We start from the raw sequence: 21,485 nt of genomic DNA, 5'->3' as shown, positions 1-21,485 counted from the left end.
TCAAAATATTTCACCAATACTTTCCATATTCTCAACAATGAAAATAAAAACATAATTATTTCACAACTTTACCACTATTATTTATTACAAGATAAACCTGTAAATTATAAATTTGTAAAGACTACTCTTTAAAACAATTTGTGTCACTTTGAATTCTTGCCTAATGAAAGCTACAACATAGATACATAGTTTATTGTTGTTCACCGCAGAATGTATCTCATACTCTGGGCCTGGACTTAGTCAAACATAACTCTTAGTTGCATCTTCTAGTGGAAAAGTGGAGTAAAAACTTAATAGGGAGATCAGAGATCAACTATTTAATACATATTTATTCACACAACCAGGATGAAATACTGTGATAGCAAAATATCCTGAAACAGCACTGGAAGAAGAATTTTAAGGTTTCAGAAGTACTGGCCAGCAACAAAAATATTCCAATATTATTCTAGAAACCAATTAATATTTTGTATAACACTTCTGAATAATTCTGTCACATTATTTTTCATTCTGTTTTTATGAAATCAGGAACATTTAACTGCAATATTGTAATGGATAAAGAATAACCTGGTACCAGCTTTTATCTTGTACAGGTTATACATACACATCACAACTATAGTGAAACAATTTCCTATACCTAAAACTATACCTGAAATTGCTAGTGCAAAATCCCCTGCCTGAAGCTTGACTGTGACAGGCAGACATCTCCAAGACTCAGTTATTGCCTCTCTATCCATGTGAACTGGAAAACGACCACCAGCGATGAAACTGCAGAATGGTATTCAGATTCAGAAAGGCTTAAAATAACAAAATACTTTACTCACCAAAGCAATACCCTGAGTTTCCTCATGAGCCACTCTTACAACATTTGCAACACTGGTATTAATGAAAAAATATCCAGAACCTTCTTTGATGAAAAGTTCTGCCTGCAAAATCAGAAAGCATCCAAATTAGATTGTATCTTTCTAGTACATTGCTAAAACTGGTATCTGTACATATATAATTTTTGATGTTTTCCTCCCTGCAGTTAAAAAGTAGAGGAATAATGCCTTGCCTGTACATCCGGGTGATTGTAAATGGAGACGTCAGAAGGGCTCACTTTTACATCTTCCACTAGTATCAGTTCAATACTGGCAGACACTGGTAGAAGAGGTTCATACTGAAAGATACAATTCTAGCTGTTAGAGGAAACACTAAGAGTCAGAAAAGAGTGCAAGCTTCTTGTATATGCAGGGAAGAACGCTTAAAGCAGATGAACAAAGAGCCAGAGCTGGAGAAGTTTAGGTTAATAGAATGTCCACAAGATCAGCTCAGTTGGCTCAGCTGCTAGATCTCTTCTACAGGTAAGGTAATATACAGGACATACCGTTGTATTCTGCATCTCTGACCAAGACAAAGGCCTACACATTAAAGATGTAGCAGGATCACTTAAGCAAGTCTGATATACACAGATAGCATATTAACTCAGAGACATGCTAAAAGTTCATGCAAAATGATAAAGCATAGCAACAGAATGTTTTCTTCTACTTCAAGATAATTTTTTTAGGATGTCCAGTACATAAACTGGACCAGATGCAAGTTTAATCATTCACTCATAATAACATTAGCTTAGACAGGGAAAATGTTTTTTTAGAGGAAGTTAGTACTATGTACCTATTTCACCTAATTAGTAGAATTATTTCCTTGATGTAGAAAGGATGTCATCTTTCCCTAATGACATAATAGGATGCTCCACTTAAACATGGAACAATGATCCAGACATCTTAATATATCACCTATTAAATTTTTGAGTTTTTGTTTGTAAGAAAGAAGTATAAGTATGGACAGGTCTGAAAGCAGAATATAGCAGTCAATTTCTAATGTATTTCAAAAAAGCAGACAAATTACCTAATTTAAAGAAACAACACACAAACGTATGTAACTGTAGCAGAAGTGGACTCTAAAACTACTCCTCAACTATCAAAAAGATTCCTTCCAAGCTTAAACACAGAGACTAGAACTTAAGAGAACTCCAGTGCCATTTTACGTGTGTGTATCCCACACTGATACACAATAAACTTCTCTCAAGTCGAGGCAAAGTTTACAGAACTCACTTTTCCAGTTATCTCTAAATGTAAGAAAGAATATTATATAATGGTTTAATAAAGCGGAGCACAGTGAATTAGAAAATGATTGCAGAACACCAAGTGTTCTTATGACAACTCAAATTTCTTGAGAAAAAAATTATACAGAACCAAATGGCTTGCCACCAAAAGATGGCAAAGTATCTGCGTCTCTAATCTAGTAATTTTGTCTAAGTTACAGTCAAATTATTCAGTTGGAATGCAGGTACACCATGCATCCAGACTAGAAACAGCAAACTAGAAACCTCACTGAAAAGACAAGAACCAACTGGCAATACAGATCATCTTCCAAAGAAATTTACTATCTAGATGCCAAACCTTGGACATACTGAAAGAAATCTGGGGCATAGGGTATTTCACATTACTAGTGCCCATCTGTTACCTGCTTTGAAGTAAAAATACTGTGACCTCTAGCTCCGTGTTTTACTCTTTGTCTCAACTCATGGTTGTACCATTCATGGTACATGATTCAGAACTGCATATAGTCAAAACCCACTTAAATCTTCCTTAACAAAATTAAACAGAATTTCAATTTAGCAAAGCAGGATATTTTAAGAGTTATTTACTACGCATGTCAGGTTGTTCCACAGGCTGAAACCTGCCTTTATATTCAGCAAAAAACCCAAAAGTGACACAAACAGAAAAACTGCCATCTGTTTACATCTTCCTCCTTTGTTCATCATGACTACTTTTTGCTGTTGTTCTTCCCTATGCTGAGTATCTACAAACTAAAGTATTTCAGGGAGTGGCTAATGACTTGTAAAATTAGAGCCTAGGCTTATGGCTGGCACTGTACAAATGAGTAGACCTTCCCTTCTGTAAGACCAATGTGAGACCAAAGGAAAAAAAAGTAGTATTAGTCAGAGCCTAGATTTTGCATCATATGAGGATATGAGCCAGCTTTTGCTTTGCTCATGCAGAACCTTTCTACCCATTTTTGTAGTGGAAATAACACATTTGCTTTCTTAAGTGACAGCTGTACTAAACACATCATTGCTTTAGTGAAGGACAAGCAGCAGAGATTTACCAATTCATTAAAAAAGCTAAATTGAAACAAAACCAACTGAAACAATTCTTTGTAATCCCCTTGCCCAGATGGTTTAAAAAAAAACAACAAACAGAATGGGATATATTGGATACAATAGCAGCATGCAGTGCAGTGGAAAGCAGGAAAAGCTATGAACATGATAAAAACATCGTGGTATGAATCTGTCTTCAGGATCAGCTGTGGAGGTGCCTTATTTTTACATTACCACGCACCAAGGAAATAAATACATAGGAACGCTATACATTAAGTATCACAGGAAAAGAGCAATAAAACCCCAGAAGCCTAAGTACCGGTATTTTTACTTTAGCTGCCTTGAGATGGGATTGCTGGTATCCTGTTGCAGTTGCAGAGATGGCAGTTGTACCAGACTCATGGTGAACTAGAACAGTTTGTAAGCCTAGAATCAAACAAAAAGTCAAATAAAACCTGATTATGGGGAATAAAAAGATGAAATGTAAACTGATAATCTCTTCCACTATCACTCTAAACAGACAAGGATTTTCTCTCTCAGAACAGGTTCTAGACATTGGGTTTGGTCCTATTTTTTTCTTTTTCTTTCTTTTTAAATAATGCACACCTAAAATGCATGTTGAGGGTAAACTGAAATGTGACTGCAGATTACAGTAATTTCTTTAATCAAGATCTGACATTACCAAATAGATTTAACCCTTACCTTGTTCAAATAATGACATGCTAATTTAAACTAATTCATACCATGCATTTTCTTTTGACCATTTCCGTCTTCTTTCAGAGTCAGCTCCATTGGCATATCAGGCTCAATATTAGCTAAGGACACTTTTGTTGATTCCCAGATAACACTAAGAGAACTGAAGTTATCAAATTTACTGCCCTGTTGGTCATATGCAGCCAAATCCAATACTGGATTGCGATAATTTGAAACAGGAACCTGAAAAAGAATGAATAGTTTAAACTTAACAGATGCAAGAGGATTTTTTTAATCATTAGAAGAAAAAAAAAAGTATGCCAAGTTCCATGAGATTTATTATAACACTCATTAAATGAGTAATGTTCATTAAAACGAGCCATTAATGCAAAGTCATTAAGTTGTACTTCAGCTGCAAAGGTTTTTTAGGGGGGTTTTAGCCTGAATTACCTTAGAACAAAAATCGAACTGCACAGCTCAACTATGTTGTCTTTGGAATTCAAATAATGAAAAATACTGCTATTTTTCAGAAGGCATAGCTCAAAATTCTAGCGTTCATCTTGCTAAATGCAATGTGACAGCAGTGTACTGATGTAGTCTGACACAACAGAGCTCGAAAAACAGGTGAACCCTGAAGAGACTTACAATATGCAAAAATCTCCTTCTCATCTTGTTATTACATAGAAGTTACATAAAATGATTCATCAACTCAATACACATGGCAGCTTTATCAAAGTAGGATGACTTTTATATCTGCCTGGTAATATTAACATGACAAAATAGGAGTTTACTCAGCAGAAAACATGTGACAGCGCTCATTAAGACATAGAAGAAAGAGTTCTTTATGCTTGATAATCTATAAATATGCATTGTCCATTTACTGTGACTCAGATTTGCAAAGCTGAATACATTTGATGTCACTGAACAATACTCACTGTATATACTTACATAGTACTTACTCATGTTGGCAGTGTGTGCCTTTACGAATAAAACACACAAAAATGTACACTCATGTAATAATACATGTATGCTAAAATATGTCTATATACTCAGTGCAATAGTTACTGGAATGAAGTGGCACAGGGAAAGAGCACTTTCCTTAGAAACAGCTGCTGGAAACATTTATTCCCCCTTTCCCCTGCCTTTTTTTTTTTTTTTAAATAAAAAGGAAGTTCATCTCAAGACAAGTCAGAAAGCTTCCTTCACAGTGACACTTTTGTGAGAAGCCACAACCTAAATGCTTTTACATATACTCCTATTTTCTAGTAGGTCCCTTTATAAACCCCTTTGAAAGATCATTGTAGGAAACACATTCAGACTGCTCTCTGCAGAAACAGATGATGGTACCACTGTTTCCCACAACACTAGAGTTACTGCTACTCTTGCAGCAAGTCAGATGCTTTATTTTGTATGTGGAAGTCCAAACACTGATTTTAAGAACATGTTCTTTTCCTGTCACTTTTCTCAGACTTACCACTTGCTTGTTTTGTTGCAGCAAAGGGCAGGAGAGATCAAGCTGAGGACTTCCATAAACAGGAGTCAAAGTGAGTCGTGAAGGGACAGCACAGATGAACTTCACAACAGCAGGCTCAACTGCTGGAAAAGGGTTGGTGATTGTGGGGTTGTTTCCAACTGTTAAAGCAATAACCTGTGCAATTATGAAAACAGGCAAGTGAGGAAAGGGACTACTGCATTCAGGCATATTCTATTTCACAGAGCTCAATTACACTCTGATGTCAGAATGAACAAGCAAAAATATAATTCTTGGGGGTTTACAGCACCATTAAGACACAGGAAGATGTAAAAGGAGGTGTGTATTTCAAGAACAGTTCTATACCATTATCAGAGTACTATTCTTGGGAACTTCTCTTATGTATTCGTGTTCATTACTATCAAACTCGATTCAAACAACAAATCTTTTGTAACTTAAAAAGGTAACAGGGCAGGTGTTTTTCTTGCAGAATGAGAAGGGAAAAGCCCAAAGGCAGTATTTATAGTCACTCCAGTGTGTTTAAAAACATCTTATGTTTTACTTTACATTCCTTTTTTAGCCCTCAACAAAATGAAGTGGATGTAAACACAGAGAAGGCTGTCGCAGCAAGCTGAGGTTATTTGCCTTATCCACCCATGCAATGATGCTAGCCAAAGCCATACAGACGCAATCTGTTCTGGACAACACTGAGGACAGCCAGCCAGTGCATGCACAGCCATAGACAACAACAACAACAAAAAATGTTTCTCCTTTCTGAATTTGCAGTTACAGAAATAGCTACATGTTGTACAGTGTCCACTGAGGAAATCAGTTAAACAATTTGGCAGCCACATCAAAATGCTTAGGCCTTGCAGAATTACAGGAGAAAAACATTAAACAAAGCTAAATGCTTTATAGACTGGCCAGGGTGAGTAAAGCAGGATAAATCACTTCTGCATGTTGGAAAAAAACAAGACCAGGTGGGAAATTACTACAGCCACTATCACAAAGACTGCACAAATATCAGAGCAGTAAATTCATACAGCTGTCATTTGTTTCAATAAACAAAATTACGCTGAAAGGTAACTTGGTTAAGAGGAGCAGGGCAGACAGAAGAGTCAGTTTACTGTAGTAACTTTCTGCAATGATCCTATTTATGCAAACTGAAGTTGTGCTTACTAGTATCTTTTAAATGCATTCTGCAACATAAGGTTTCTGTGACTTGGCTTTATACTGCAATAAACCCATCATAAACTACTTTATAACACAGTGTTATGAAATGCTTAGTCTAAAACCTGTACCAGCAACACAATGCGTAAACAATACACTTACTCAAGTTCTTTACTGGCTTATTATAAAAACTACTTGTTATATAAAAGGTATATGGTATCATAAATCTGTCTGAAGCCTGTTCTCAGTTACGTTAGCTCAGTGTTTGGCAGAGGGCCATACAAATACCTTCTGGCACTTACTTGCTCTCCCAGGCTTTTGCAAGACACTCTAACCCAATGCTGGATGTTATTTCGAGATGCGGGAGGTCCAAATAAAGACAGACCAATACTTTCTGCATCCTCAGCAGTGATGTTCCTGAAGAACTTTGAAGGTTCTTGTACCCACGGTCTAGGTCCTCCTTCAAATACCATATCTTTAGAGGAACCCAAAGTCACTAAAGCAACGGATGGAGGATCAATAGTCTGTAATGAATTAATTAATTACAAATTAATTATTCTATTTATACATAGTTTGGTTGTACTTTGAAAAAGAAAATTCCTTCTTAATAGAAAAGCTATCTTTGTTACTTTGATTAGGCTATGATTTTTCCCACACGATGCTTTGTAAGCATGGTTACTTAAGAACAGAGTTGTACCAAAATAATTAGCATCACCTACAAGAATTCTGGCCAGTTGGATTATATTCAATGGAACCCACAGATCCAAAGAGAAGTTTTAACTACACTCTAATCACATCTCTTTCATGAAGAATTACAGCAAGAGAAAGACCATTAATATACTCTTCAGAGAGATAATATTCTACATTTTTTAAATAGACAGTATGTTAAATGAATGAAATAATGTCAAATTTTACGTTCACTTGACAGTGCTCTCTACAGCACAGTTCTGTGCATGTAATTATTCTCCTACACAAGTTCTACTTCAAACCTCTAAAACAAATCCTACATTGATGTGCATCACTGGGACAGCCTGTGCTGTTTGTCATCACAGAAATTAACCTGACATTTTAATACGCAATAACCATTTGTAGCTTGTGTTCCACACCATCAAATTGCTTAGGTGTTTAGCAGGAAAGAAATAGCAGCTAACATAAAGAATGGTTCAACTCTTTCCATAGGTGCATTTTGGTTGGAAGAGAGAGAAGGCAAGGGTTGGCATGAATGTTCCTCCCATTTACTCCCTGGTTATATTTGTAGTATAAAGGTAAAAACCCATTGGACAACTGCAAGATTTAGCCTCAAGTGTCTGCCTGTCCTTTGACTCCTGTCTATCTTTCTCTTACTTTTTACGTGTGCGGGTTTTTTCTTGGGTTTTTTTTGTTTTTTTTTTTTTAAATAGATAACTGACAGAAAAATTCTGCCTTCTGCCTTCCATTTCTGGGTATCATAAATATTTCATTCTACAGAAAGGTGGGGAAAAATGTGGAAATCATTGTTCTGCACTTCAAAGAAAAAGTTCTTTCCTAAGATATCTAAGCACAGATATTTTTTTTTAAGTGCATTTAAACTATCCTCCTTGCCACCATGTATTGGCCCTGTTAAGTACCCTAGAATCATTCAACTTGATATTTGAAAAGCAGTATTACAACACCTCAAGGGGCTTTGCCAATATAAATGTGAATGATACCATACACAGGAAAAATTCTTAATTAAAGGGACTACGCCTCTCTCTTACATTGCTGCCAATAATAGAAAGCTTACAGTCTGCTTAGGATGTCCCAGCATCTTCAAATAATTATACTTAGCTATTTAAGATATTTGACAGAAAGTCATATTTAAAAAGTAGAATCATCATTACAGTCACGAATTTGTAAGATTTGCACAAACTTTTGTTACATATATGGGGGGGGGAAAGCTATGGTCAGCTTTTCAGATTCAGTACCAGGTCTCTGAAGATGAGGGTAACATAAGCATACTGCTTCGTATTTCCATGTATAGACCCTACACTCAGGTTTGCTCTTCCTGCTTTCTTTAGCAAACTGTTCAACAGTGGAATATGTTTCTCCCATTTGTAGGGAAAAAGAGCATATTTTCACTGCCATACAGGCAAGCCAGCTTTGCCTGCTTGCAAAAATCAGTTTAAGTACTGTGAAAGCAGAAATTATAAGCTAGGTCTACTCCCATCTGCCATTATGGACACAGAATTGTGACTGCCCCCTTATTAAGCTAACTGTTACTGAGTTATAATGGACAGCCAAGAAACAAAAATTTGACTCTCACAATTTCCCACCCATCTAGAGTCTGCTGAAAAGTAATTTACTAATTATTCAGGGGTGCTGTGCAAAGCAAGACAGACATCCTCACTCAGATGAGGGTTGACTCGTATTACTGTCCTGTGTATTTCTTCAGATGACAGCAGCTGTGATTCTTTTGCCAAAAGTGTAAAAAATGGGCAAATTCACTTCCCACTTTAGAAGCTGCAACAGTCTATTAGTTCACTAGTGCACTACTCACTCCTCTACAATTGGCTTGCAATGTCCATGTAGGCAAACTGTACTATATATATGCTCCACAGAGAAAGGGTTAAAGCACAATTCCCCAAAAGAGTCCATAAATTTTTTCCTGTGAATTAACCACCCACCCAATTTTTTTAAACATACTCATTACATAATATCAAATTGGTATTTATTATTTGAAGACATGTTAAGTGATGGATTGCTTCAGGAACAGTGAAAACAGACTTACTTTTAATGGTAGATAAGCAGCAATGGTGATGCTAGCACTGAGGTGGACATGACCATGGGTGTAACTAACAACAAGTGCTGTGTATCCTTGAGTTTCAGCTTTCACTCTCACTCCACTACAAAAATCAGCAGTTGGCTTAAGCCTTCCTGTCACATAAATTAAAAATATATAAATAAATATTTGGAGAGAAATGCCCAGGCATTTTAATTCAAGTTCAACACGGCTTTTCCTGACAAAAGCATTTCCATCAGAAGTAGATAGAGATGTGTTCTCCAAACAAACGGGTAAAAATGTTCACTACTGTCTTTCATCTCAAACCCAACACTTACCAAAGTATCCATGTCTCACAAACCTCTTTATTCTCATACTGTCCTAAATAGGATATGAGTCTTTACTCTGGTACATACCAATATAACTTCTAACTCTTATTGAATATTTAATCTTGCTGTTCTAAAATGAAACTGGCTTGTAATTAAGCACAAATGAGAAGCTTTCCTGCACAGACCAACCTGAACTGTAGGCAATACATCATTCCTCTAGCTAAAGGAAAGGTATTTTCATGAAATTTCTCTGCTTACTTAGATGACATTTTGGAGTTTGTTTCAAAAAAAGAAAAAACAGACCCCTCCCAAACAGTACAGCAGCATGCTACATAGTGACATTTAAAATAGCTGCCTCTCAGGCAAACAGATGGTACAATGCAGACTGGCTTTACTGGCTTAATAGCAAAGGAAAGAGCCTCCATACAAGAGATACTTGAAAAAAAATTCATGGCACATTTAAGTAACGTACTGAATTCATTAGAGACAGAAACAAGCATGTTGCTCAGCATCCACTTAGCCCAGCAACGTCAATGGCAATCTTTAAAAATGACATGCATACTCCGTACTCTTAATAAACCTGATACGAAGCATTTCTTAAAGCAACAAGCTTAACAGTGACAGAGCTTTGGCAAAATTTAAGCAGCTGATCCTATTAGCCCCTTGTGAACAAACAATGAACAGTGTCTTTATAGAACTGAAAGTACTGCCGGACAATTCGGGCAAAGCAGTTATTAATCTTAGTGTTCTTCCAAGTCTTCCAATGCTACCTCAAAACACAGTACATGTAGACCCCTCTTATGAGAAAACCCATCAGCTTTGTTACAGAAGCATATTAAAACTACTAAATCACTAGAAAGACATATGGGAGACTATACATTATCCACGAAAATATTTGCCAAAATGCTTTCAGAGTCCCCCAAAACATCAAAAATACCAAAAGAAAGTTCTGCACAAAAAAGTAAATACATCCTCAAAATAAAACTACTCTGATCCTCACCTCTGAAGTTAAGCACCTCTGTGGGAATACTGTACGCAGCAAGTGATACAGTCATTTAAAGATGTGTGACTTACTAACAATTTAATTTTCAAAACAGGGAGGGGGTCAAATCACCTTGAAGTGGCCTGAACACACCACGGTTTTCTACTTCCACAACTAGATCAAAGTGTGAGCAGTCACTCAGTGGGACTGTCTCGCCTGTTTCAACATTTGTTAGGCCATTAATCCTCAAGGGCAGCTCCAATATTTGGCCAACACGTGCTTCAACTTGACATGGTGTGAACTCCATCCCACTAGGTTCAGTTACGTACACCTGAAGGAGGAAAGAAACACAGGACAGAGGTGTATGAACATACCCCACAAAAAGGTACCAGGAAAAAAAAGAAGATAAAAGAAAAGAAAAATAGGCTTCAATAAGCTCTCATTTTAATTAGCCCTGCTGTATATTCTCCCAGCTGCTGACTTCCCTCTGATGGCTGGAAACAATTCTTCTCAGATTCTACATTGCTTTTGTGTTTCCCTGCAGCAGAAAGGTATCAGAAAGGGCCAGGAAAAGCTGGCTACTATTTTAGTGCTCTTTTCCTATAATAATCCAAGTTCACATTAGCTTGGTGATCCTTTTACTGCTACTTCTCTCTCCGGTTGTGTTGATTTTAAAGTGTGAATTAGGTTGCCCAATATCTCCAGGAGGTACTGTCACCAACTGGGACAGATTTAGTATCCAACCTTGATTTTCACAGCATAAATATTTGAGCTAGACCTGATATAGTTAGCAATGCTCCCCAGCCTCCATCACTCACAGCAGCAGGTGTGCAGAAGGTGAGGAAACTAATAACTGAAACGTTTCCTCAATGGCTTTTCCCCCCCTTTCTTTCTTTCTTGCATTTCCGTTGGCAAAACATCTTTAAAAGTGTCCAGGGCTCAACATTTCCCCACGCTAATATGTCAGAAATTTAAAATAAGCAAACAAATATCTACTGCCTAATCTAACAACCTCCTGCTTCAACAAGTAATCTTTCTGTGAGGGATACTTTTCAAATCAAAAGGATTACTTTCAGAAATAAGACTGGCAGAAATATATCTTGCATGCTATTACAGCTCATATGTTGATGAACAGGCTTTAACTGTGTTGTTATTCTGATTTGCTACTTTTTCCATTAATGTGAAAGAATCCACCACTGACTGACTACATATTTCATAACAATCTCTATGATCAAAGCTTTTCATTTGCAATATCTTAACTTCCTAAGCGTCTGCAAATGGCTTCAGGATAGAATATTGAACCATGTGGTACAGAGTTAAAACTGTAATCCTTGTGGAACATCGTTAACTATTCCTAAAACCTACTAAGTGAGGTCAGTAAATAGAAGACTTCAGAGTTATTTTATGAAGAATGCAATTCCTAACACAAGAACAAAGGCATTCAAAAATAACCTATTCAGATTGTGCAATACACTGCTCTGAAAGCTCACATGGACAGAAGTATTTTTTCTGTCTTCAGGCCTTGACTTGTGTTTGAGGATAAGAAGTTTTAACTGAAAACTCTTCATTCCTGTACCCCTTGCTGGTAACTCTTGTACTGCTAAAAAGCAGCATCCTGGATTGTCCAGAGAATAATTTCAGAGCAAGTCTGTAAACTAAATTCTGCACAAATCTTAATTTGTGTCATTATTTTAAGGATTTAAGTCATTATTTTAAGCATAAAGTTTAGTACTTCTTAAATCCATTTTGTAGAATTGACATAAATAATTTGAGCAAAATACCCAAGCTAATTTGCCCCTCAAAAAACCCCCAGCATTAGTAGATGCAGCTGTTCAAGTAAAATTTGGTTAGAAATCTTTCCCAAAACACAGGTATTTTGGAGGGAAAAAAAAAATATCTGCTCTCTCTTCATTATGGGACAGACTTGGCAGTCTTGACCAAACACATTTTTAACACTTTTGTCAAAAGGGACTTTGGTGCAACAGAAGTACAGTAGAGCAATTACGGCAGTGCTGTAAACGGGAATACTTAAAACTTACGATATAGCTAATATAGGCATATTTGATGCAATCAGCTTGTTCCCCACCAGCTGCTAAATTACTGGCATGTACCCTGGAAGGAAGGTGCACTGACCCAGGGCTTGTAAGACATGCTTCCTAAATCAACTTCTGTGCTCCCTCAGAAAAAAAGACCATCACCTTTATAAAGCCTTAGCCAGATGGAGGTTGTCTGTCAGCCTCAATAGCATCTGCTTGGCATAAACAAACCTATTTCATTTATGACCATACAGTTAGATAAACACAGCCTCTGGATTCCAGCTTAGTCACACGTGCTCAGCACACCATCTCTTAGTTTTTCTGAGATCAGGAGCAAGTTTCCTCTTCTCTGTCAGGTTTCCATTCCAATGCTTAGTTCTTTTCAAAAGGCAGAGAGTTAAAGCATAGATTAAAATGCTTGAATTTGTGAAGGTAGCAGAGTAGTACTACTTCACAGTAGAGAATATACACCACAGTACTACTTACTTTTAGCTTCTATTCTACCATGTTACAGGTCTGGCAGTTAACAGCTTGACAGACAGAGTAAGCACTGACACAGTTTCATTAAGGAAAATTATTTGTGTCCAGAGAACACAAGGAAATATTTCCAAATCAATAACATTCTAGAAAAAATATTTAGGATTGTAGATTTACAGTGTTAACCAGAGCAACTTCTTCACTTGTCTTTGCACACACTTTCCTGTGGGGCCATTACATATACTGTTCCTGTATTTTCTTGACTCAATACCACACACTGATCTTCCTGACCAAGGTACTTAAGAACAGGGTATCATTTGCACAAAGACCGCAAAATCCCTCTTGGGAAGTACATTTTTCATTGCCATTTTCTCCTAACTTTCCTAAAAGATTTTTTTTTTTGGTATCTGGATTCATTATGTGGCACTGCACTTATTTCAGCCCCTTCTCCAGACAGGAATTTCCTCGTGCATCTTGATCATATACGTCATCCTTTTATATTGAGGGAAAATACCCACCTCTTACCCTGCAGAATGCATTTTTAGCTTGGCTTGTCTGCTTAGGTGGCTAGGCCAGTAGTAGATTACTACTTCCTTCTTCTCAAAACTTTCAAAAAGGAAGAAGACTTGCCAAGGAAATCAGGAAGGGGTAAAAATGGGAGTAAAGTTAATGCGGTAAAGAGAGCTTGAATCTCCAGAAGCACAAACTCTGAAACAGATCACTTAACCTGCCACAGGGCAGGCAGGGAAACCTGTCTTGGGAACATCTTGGAAAGGGAAATGCCTGTGGCATTCTCAGCTTCTTTGTTGTTTCCGAAAGCTGTATTCAAGAGTGACCAGGGTAAAATAGAGTTTTACCTTCATTTCTCCATAATGCAATGGATTCTGAACATCAATTGCCTGAATAACACTGACGCCAATATCACTTCCAGTTGTCATTACTCCTTTGACTGTCACTGTAGCAACTGCCTGGTTAGAATAGGACCAGCTGAAATTTCCGCTTCCACCGTGTGCCTAGAATACAGAGAGAAAATCTTTCAAATACTTTATAAAGCATATAGCTTTCATGTTTCTTAACTGTCAAGCCTTTGAATATCGTGCATGAAAACCACAGACACACTGAGCAATGACAATGCTGTTATTGAGGAAATACAAAAATAAAATAACACCTCAGAACTTTCAAATAAGCAAGGTGAAGTAAGGGATGAGACGATTACTACCCTGCATTCATTTTAATTTCAGCTTTCTTCCTGCACATATTCTATGTGTTGACCAGTGCTGCTAATCCAAGTAACTCTCTCGCAGCTGCAGATGTCTGATGCTCACAACTCCCAGTGATTGATAGTGTGTAGAGTCAGCAGAGCATTTTACAAATCATCACACCAGAGGCCTGGCACAGGGGATTATCATACTTCTGAAAACTCCCACTGTTTCTCTGCTGTTGACAGCCAAACTGCTAATTTTGGGTCTCAGGGCTGCTAACCTGACACTGTACCTACTAGCTTCTTTCAATGGGAATTTTTAAGGGATCTAAAGGGAAGAGAAAAGAAGATGGGAGGCAGGGAGGGAATGAGGCAAGAGGGGAAAAAAAGAAAAAAATAGTCACTCTCTTCTTGGCATTACTTCTTTATTTTTATGCTGAAAATCAGCATATCTACCTGCAGCCATTGAGCAAACATGCTGCTCCAGCAACAGCTCAGTCATGGAATAAGCGATAGGCACCTATGGAAACTGCCCACTCTTGCCACAAGCACTGTGAGGGTCTGTGGAATGTACAGGCTACACTCCCACAATGGCTTTTAAAGAAGGAGTCAGTAACTGCCAAACTTATAACCTCAAGGTTTATGATGCAGATTCCCATTAAAAAAACAAAACAAACCAAAAACACCAAACAAACAAACAAAAAAACCCCCACCCTCTTCCTAGAGTTCCCAGCTCTTTAAGGACTGTTTCACAAAAGTGTGTGGAATTATTCTACAGAAGGGTAAGAACTAGTTACTTGATACTACTATCCACATCAATAGAGACAAATTATTATACCCACTGTATGAGCACCTGGCAGTCAGGGCAGGGTAGTAACTGCTGCAGGTTCTTACTTTATAAAGTGAAGCGCCAAAAAATATTTTGCCAACACAAGCGGAGTACTGTCCTCCTAGATGTGTAATACTGGTTACTGAAGAAAAATAATCATTACAATGCTGTTAAATGTATAGGTTTTAAACACGTTTATTGTGAGCTGTAAGAAGTGTCTGTTGAGACAAATACTGTGCAGAAAGGTAAACTGAGAGTAATGCATTACTAAAACAAGTAAAAAAAAACACCAAACAAACAAAAAAAAAGGACGTTTACACTCCAAAATAAATGTCAGAGTTCCAGAGTAAAACAAGTGTGAACACTGGAGCAATTTTTTTGTTTATGTGTATTTTAATTTCTTTAACTTCCTCAGCATTTCCTCTAATAGGTTTCATAATTAAAGGAAAAATGAACCAAGATGATAAATCCTGTCTAGAAGGACAGTGTGGAAAATAAACAAATCTAAATTATGCAGGAGCTTAGCTAATAAATTTTACCAGGGGGGTTGTGGAGGGAATAATCAAAAGAACAGTCATTTCCCTTTTCCCTTCCCACGGGCATATGCACAATCCGATTACAGAAAGGGCTCCGGACAAAAACAAATGGTTAAATAGGTAACAGTGTGTGACAGAAGGAGATGCACGGGATGTTGCAAGAAACATTTAAAGAATGTAAAAGTTCAGAATGTTCTGTAAAGATATTTTCAATTAAATCAGAGAAATGAGCAGAAAAACATAAAATAAAAATATCCAATTTTTAATAATTCTGTAGAGTCACATCTTGTTGCCATACAAACCAGATGCATTACTACATTTTTCTCTCTAACAATCAGTCTGCACTGAGGAGAGAAAAGGTGAAACAGCTTCTCTTTCAGTCTAATCATTATCCATAGACGGTTAGCTGACCTCCACAAACTGTTACCAGTGACAGTGATGCCCTCACTACGCAAAATAACCTCCACGTACTTAACTTCATGAAGATGGCACTTCTCTAATGCTTGGAAGGAAGAAAACATCCCTTTGTTTTTTTTTTTCTTTTTTTACTTGCAACAGAGACCATTTTATTAGCACAAATATGAACAAAGCATCCAACACAAAACCAGACAACTGACAAAGTAAAACTTAAAAGTCATTCCAATACCAGCTGGAAAGAGTTACTTGAGCTATAAATAGAACTTGGCTAGATCCAAAATTCCCTTTCAATTTACTTTCATAAGAAGCATATTCACCAATCTAAAACAGCCTGACTCAAAAACTACTGAGTAGGAGGCAAACACTAATCTACAGGCAGGAACAACAGTCAAGCTGTGTGCTATGGTAAACAACTAGCATTGTTGAATGGGCAGATTGGGAAAATGTTCTGTTACAACAAATGCAAACTGATGTACATGTTGGGAGAAAACAAGTTTTTATGTTTTTAATGAAAAATAAATCACAGTAAAGTACAAATACTGATGCAGATTATTGGAGTAACATAAAAGAATGTCCTCTAGTGAGATATTTGATGATATATGCAAGATAAGGTGAGACAAGTATAGAACTGTAAATGTGGTTTTCTGTTTCACACCTCTTTCACTTTCCCTTACTGGGAAAACTCTAGCAGAAGATATGATGAAGTACTGACAATGTGTATTTGTACTAAGAATTTTTACTACACTCTGCTGGTGTGGTTGGGTATAGCGTGAACTAAACCAAACTCTAATCCCGCAGAAATTAAAAGTACAGATGACAGCACTAAACTCAGTGGCATTAAATTCAGACTTACACTAGAAAATACAATTTTGTCACTATGAGATTGATTTGTTTACTTCAGACATGTGTCCTGCTGCGTCTTTTTGTACACTGTTTACCCAAAGACATACCCAAAACTTAGCACTACTTCATGTTAAAAGGGAGAGGTAGGAACTGTGCATAAAACACTTGAGTGCAGATTCTGGATGTTGTTGTACTGGGGTGAGAGTCTAGGCTGGGGATGCACAATGTTCTTTTCTCCAGTTTGACTATACTCCGGATACTGGAAGACAAGCCATTTGATTCATGAAGTGTATGGAAGCAGCATGGGAGTGAAGACACACATAAGAAATGTAAGAAAAAAGTCCCTCTAGAAGGGCATACTGTAAATTAGACTGTGGCCTTTCTCTCCCTATCATTTTTTACGCATGAGATGCGTGGGGAGTGAAGGATACTGATACCAAAGGTTGATAGGGTGCTGCTCATTGATCTTTTCACACCCTTTTTGCAGTCACCTCGCAGGCCAATTCATACTCCCATACTTCAACCTCTTTACAGTAAATTGCAGCAGCAAATTATTACTATTAAGCTTTGTACCTAGGATGTTTTATGTAATTTCAAACCACTCTGTGTGTACGTGTGCAGCGTATACATGAGGGAAAGAGGAAGTGAGTGAAAGCCAAGATGTAAAAGTCAGTAGGGTTTTTATGTTTGTTGAGGTTTTTTGTGCTTTTTTAAACTAACTACACATTAAGTCCTGCAACTAACATCCAACAAGATTCCTCCAAATAAAGTTTTGGATATCACTGTGCCCAAAGTATCCAAAGTCAATTCTATATAAGTTGTTACAGGCCTTTCTGTGCCCACTTGAGCAATAGTTCCTGTATTTAGATACTTCATTGGCGTACCTGTATGGTGTACTGGTAGACCCCTACTTTTGGCTGCCAAGGAAAAGTCAAAATGCTGGGTGAAAGAACTATGGGAACATATATTTCAACATCTTGCTGGTTTCGCACTGGAACTGGTAACGTATGAACACCTCCATCCTACAAAAAGCAACAGCACAGTATTATAAACGACACCATAGTACTTCCTAGGAATAATGTTTTGTCCTTATGTATAGACAAGTTGTTGAAAGTATCTCAGAGAGAAAGGAAAGCAACTATTTAGGGTCACTTATAAATAGTGTTACTTGTGAGCAAATAGTCAGCTCATCACAGCAAGGTGTGCTATTGTATTAAATAAGTAATATTACTATGGAGATACAGGTGCCCACATTAATTTAAAAGGCAAACAGCAATACGAAATACGCACCTTCACTACTCGTAGTTTTTGAAACCCCATCTAGAGAACTAATTCGGTAACTCCACACCTGCATTTACTCTTTGCTCATTCTACTCTGTAGCAGGTGAAGACGAAACTCAGCCTAAAAGACCCATTCCATGATTCATCCCGAAATACTGGCCTTTACAACTTTGCTGTAATTGTAATGCCATAAGCTTCTGGCACAATATCCTGCTTCTTACCGGAGTTCTGAAGGAAAACTTTAACAGCTCTCAGTTGCCATTTCATTGAAGAGTACCTCTCTGACACAAAGAATGAACATGGCTTACCATATACAAGGATCTACTAAATCCTACTCAAGGAAACACTAAACCAAGTTCACAGCAAATGGGTTGAAGTGTTGAAATTTTCCAAGTTTCAAGCAAAAGCAAATCACTTTCACACCACGTGCCCTAGTTAGCCATACATTCAGCAGCCTGCCCAACTAGCAGAAAGTTAATGAATATTAATTTGAAGAAATTTGCAGGCTGATATATTTGGCAGATTTTCATTCCAGCATTTAACATCACTTACCAAATGACAGAAAACTTTCCAAATGTAACTGAATGCAGAACAAGGCCAGGGTATGACACTGACGATCCTACCATAATAAATTGTAAAATTCACTCAGAGAATGTGAGAAGACCTTTGCACCAGCACAAGGATACGATATGTGCTCACATAAGTATCTGCCATGAAAAAAAAAATCAGTGCTGTGCACCACTAGTTTAACAGGTGTTTGCCACACACTCAGTAGCAAAGTCCCACAGTCTTTATTTTAAGCAAATCCTCTGTTTACTTAATTGACAGTTTTCCTGAAGGATTTTAGAATTTGGTTCTTAATCTGTTTAAACAAAGATGGCTTAGACACACATAATTCTTAGGTTTCCTTTTACTATGTCACTATTAAGTCACTATTGCACAAGCAGATAATTTTTAGGCCTAGCAATAAAGCAGAATAATTATTACAAAAACATACCTGATCTACTATTGATGTCAGTGCAGCATCAATAATGGTCTGACCCTTCTTTATTGCTTTCACATAATGATATGATCCATTCAGAGATGACTTCAGCACCTCAAAATATTCTTTGGAGAGCTTTGTATTAATTCTGATATTCTAAAATCAAAACATTAAATAGATATTGCCACAGGTAGCTTACATTAATACTGTACAGACAGACATAAACATATTAGCAAGAAATCAATGAGAAAACAATTGTTTAATAACAGTTCAAAGAAAATTATCTGCAACTGAGTAAGAACTTTTCCCTACAAAATTTTCAGTCTTTCAACAAGATCATATATCTTTTAGATACAGCATTAACTCCACAGAAAATATTTATTTTTTAAAATTATCAGCAACATGTAATTTAACATGAAAAGTACCAATATTTATACTACTACTACTACTACATTCATATTTTACAGTAATTTCTTGATTTTGTCATTCTTAAACACAAAAGGGGAAGAACATACAAATATACTGCCCCAATAGCACATTTCTTCTGAGATCTAGCTGAAACTCAGATCTATATCTCAGGAAGCAAGTAAGTGCAAATAAAGTAACACTCACAGAAACTCAATATTCTGAAAAGCAATATTATATTTTGGGGGAATTGATGAGATAAAGTACAGTATTAGTATTGCTCTCCAGGAGTTACACTGGTTTGCAATTTCCAGTGCAATGCGTATGCTACATATTTGAAGTGTGTTGTCCAACTTCTTCCAGTTTTTTACTACAGCACTTATACTCCAATGGGCAGAGAGCACTCACCCAGAGTGCTTTATTTAAAAAATAAACAAAACAACAAAATAAAGCGAAAAAATGAAATGTCCTAACTCAGGGTAAATATGAAACCGCTCAACTAATTTCAAAGAAAGGCAGGATTTAGGAGACAGACACTCAGAAGTATATCAACATTCCACTTACATCAGATAAATACACCTTATTGCTTGATTTATCATACACTTCAATTGTAATTTCATAAAGTCTGCCTGTTTCCAGGACCCATCTGTCACCTGGATGAACTGTAAACCCTACAAAACAGGAAATATTGAACAGCACAAATCAACGGCCTCTTTATATAACGGATATAAGCATTTTGCTTCTGGTGCCCACACTGAAGATGCACCTTCATTGTTGCTGAATAGAGAGATGAAAGAAAATAAATATTTACCACTAAACCTATTTCACATTGAGCTACTTTTATGAACAAAATTACTTTTCTATGAAAAGTAACATGAGAAATGGAAGCGTGTATATACACACAGAAAAACATCAACACAAAAACAAGACAAAAATTATATTAAGTGATCGGGAAAACTGCAGCCAGTACCAACCTAAATACCCAGGATTTACAACATAGATAGTGCTGTTTGGTAGTCTGGAAACCCCTTGCATGCGAATACCTGAAGTCTCAGTAAAGGAACAGAAAAGTTTCAACAGAAGTCAAGTAAAGATCAGCTTGTTCCTGGGGCTCCTTGTGCCTCTTTGAGTATTTAAAGCTAATTGCACATTGAAAATAAACGTCATCCTCACTATCCTGAAAGACAGCGAGCACTTTAGAGAAATTCCACTAGGGAATATAATGCTCTAAATATTGAAATTAAATAAAGCTCCGTCACATTTCCACATTGAGTGTGGGTACAGACATGATTTAATTGATCTTTTGACAACCTAATTTCTTAGAACGTTTCAAGGCATCAGGGAGCTCTGTTGAGACTGAATTCACAGCAATGCTACTTCTTACGGATCCATCAAATACTCCTGATTTTCAAGACTACTGATACAAATATGGGTAATTTTATCTTTTTGTGTTGCAGAGCGTGGAAAGTTTGTCTCCTGCCACAAAGATCCAGATGGAGAAGCATCACCTAAGAAGGATACTCTTGTGCCCAAGTATGAGGTTAGTCTGTCCCTGCTGCAGTGCTGTTACAACTGATGTTGCCTGGTCCAACTTGGCAACTGGCCAAGACAGATCTCCGTCAGGACCTAGTACGTTGTTCTGTAGCTGCAGTTCATACTGATCAGATGGCATCTTTAATTCTGTACAGAAAGCAAGACAACATATGAAACAATGATAGCAAATGTGTCAGTGTTTGGATGCTGCTGATTATTGCTGATTATTTTTTACAGATGCCTAGTACACACATTAAATCAGTATTTTTAATGTCTTGTAGAAATAGCGTACGTATGATTTTATCAACACACGCACAATATGAGCTTCTTGCCTAACTTTCATTTCTTTGAAGCTGCAATTTCCAACTAATATCATCCCACTGTTTAGACCTAACATCTAATCCTTTCCCAGCTTCAAAAGTGG

At 37.0% G+C, this 21,485-nt stretch overlaps 1 protein-coding gene across 2 annotated transcripts in view; it reads right to left on the bottom strand.

Moving 5' to 3' along the window:
* NUP210 (nucleoporin 210) overlaps positions 1–21,485 on the bottom strand; it is a 73,320-nt gene that overhangs the window by 27,798 nt on the left and 24,037 nt on the right. The window contains exons 7-20 of one of the 2 annotated variants that reach the window (XM_064454303.1): positions 21,050–21,208; positions 20,503–20,571; positions 20,093–20,199; positions 19,139–19,279; positions 17,745–17,882; positions 13,892–14,047; positions 10,654–10,852; positions 9,220–9,365; positions 6,776–6,997; positions 5,307–5,480; positions 3,883–4,075; positions 3,459–3,565; positions 1,052–1,156; positions 822–923 (exon numbers count right to left, since the gene is read on the bottom strand). In XM_064454303.1, the coding sequence (XP_064310373.1) occupies positions 822–923; positions 1,052–1,156; positions 3,459–3,565; positions 3,883–4,075; positions 5,307–5,480; positions 6,776–6,997; positions 9,220–9,365; positions 10,654–10,852; positions 13,892–14,047; positions 17,745–17,882; positions 19,139–19,279; positions 20,093–20,199; positions 20,503–20,571; positions 21,050–21,208 (2,018 nt within the window). The remainder of the gene's footprint in view (positions 1–821; positions 924–1,051; positions 1,157–3,458; positions 3,566–3,882; positions 4,076–5,306; positions 5,481–6,775; positions 6,998–9,219; positions 9,366–10,653; positions 10,853–13,891; positions 14,048–17,744; positions 17,883–19,138; positions 19,280–20,092; positions 20,200–20,502; positions 20,572–21,049; positions 21,209–21,485) is intronic. The other variant, XM_064454302.1, reaches the window with a different exon arrangement.

This window comes from Phalacrocorax carbo, chromosome 6 (genome assembly GCF_963921805.1).
Source record: "Phalacrocorax carbo chromosome 6, bPhaCar2.1, whole genome shotgun sequence".
In the NCBI taxonomy this organism is placed as follows: domain Eukaryota; kingdom Metazoa; phylum Chordata; class Aves; order Suliformes; family Phalacrocoracidae; genus Phalacrocorax; species Phalacrocorax carbo.
Note: the sequence above shows the minus strand (reverse complement) of the source record. Positions and strands in the feature narration are given on the sequence as shown.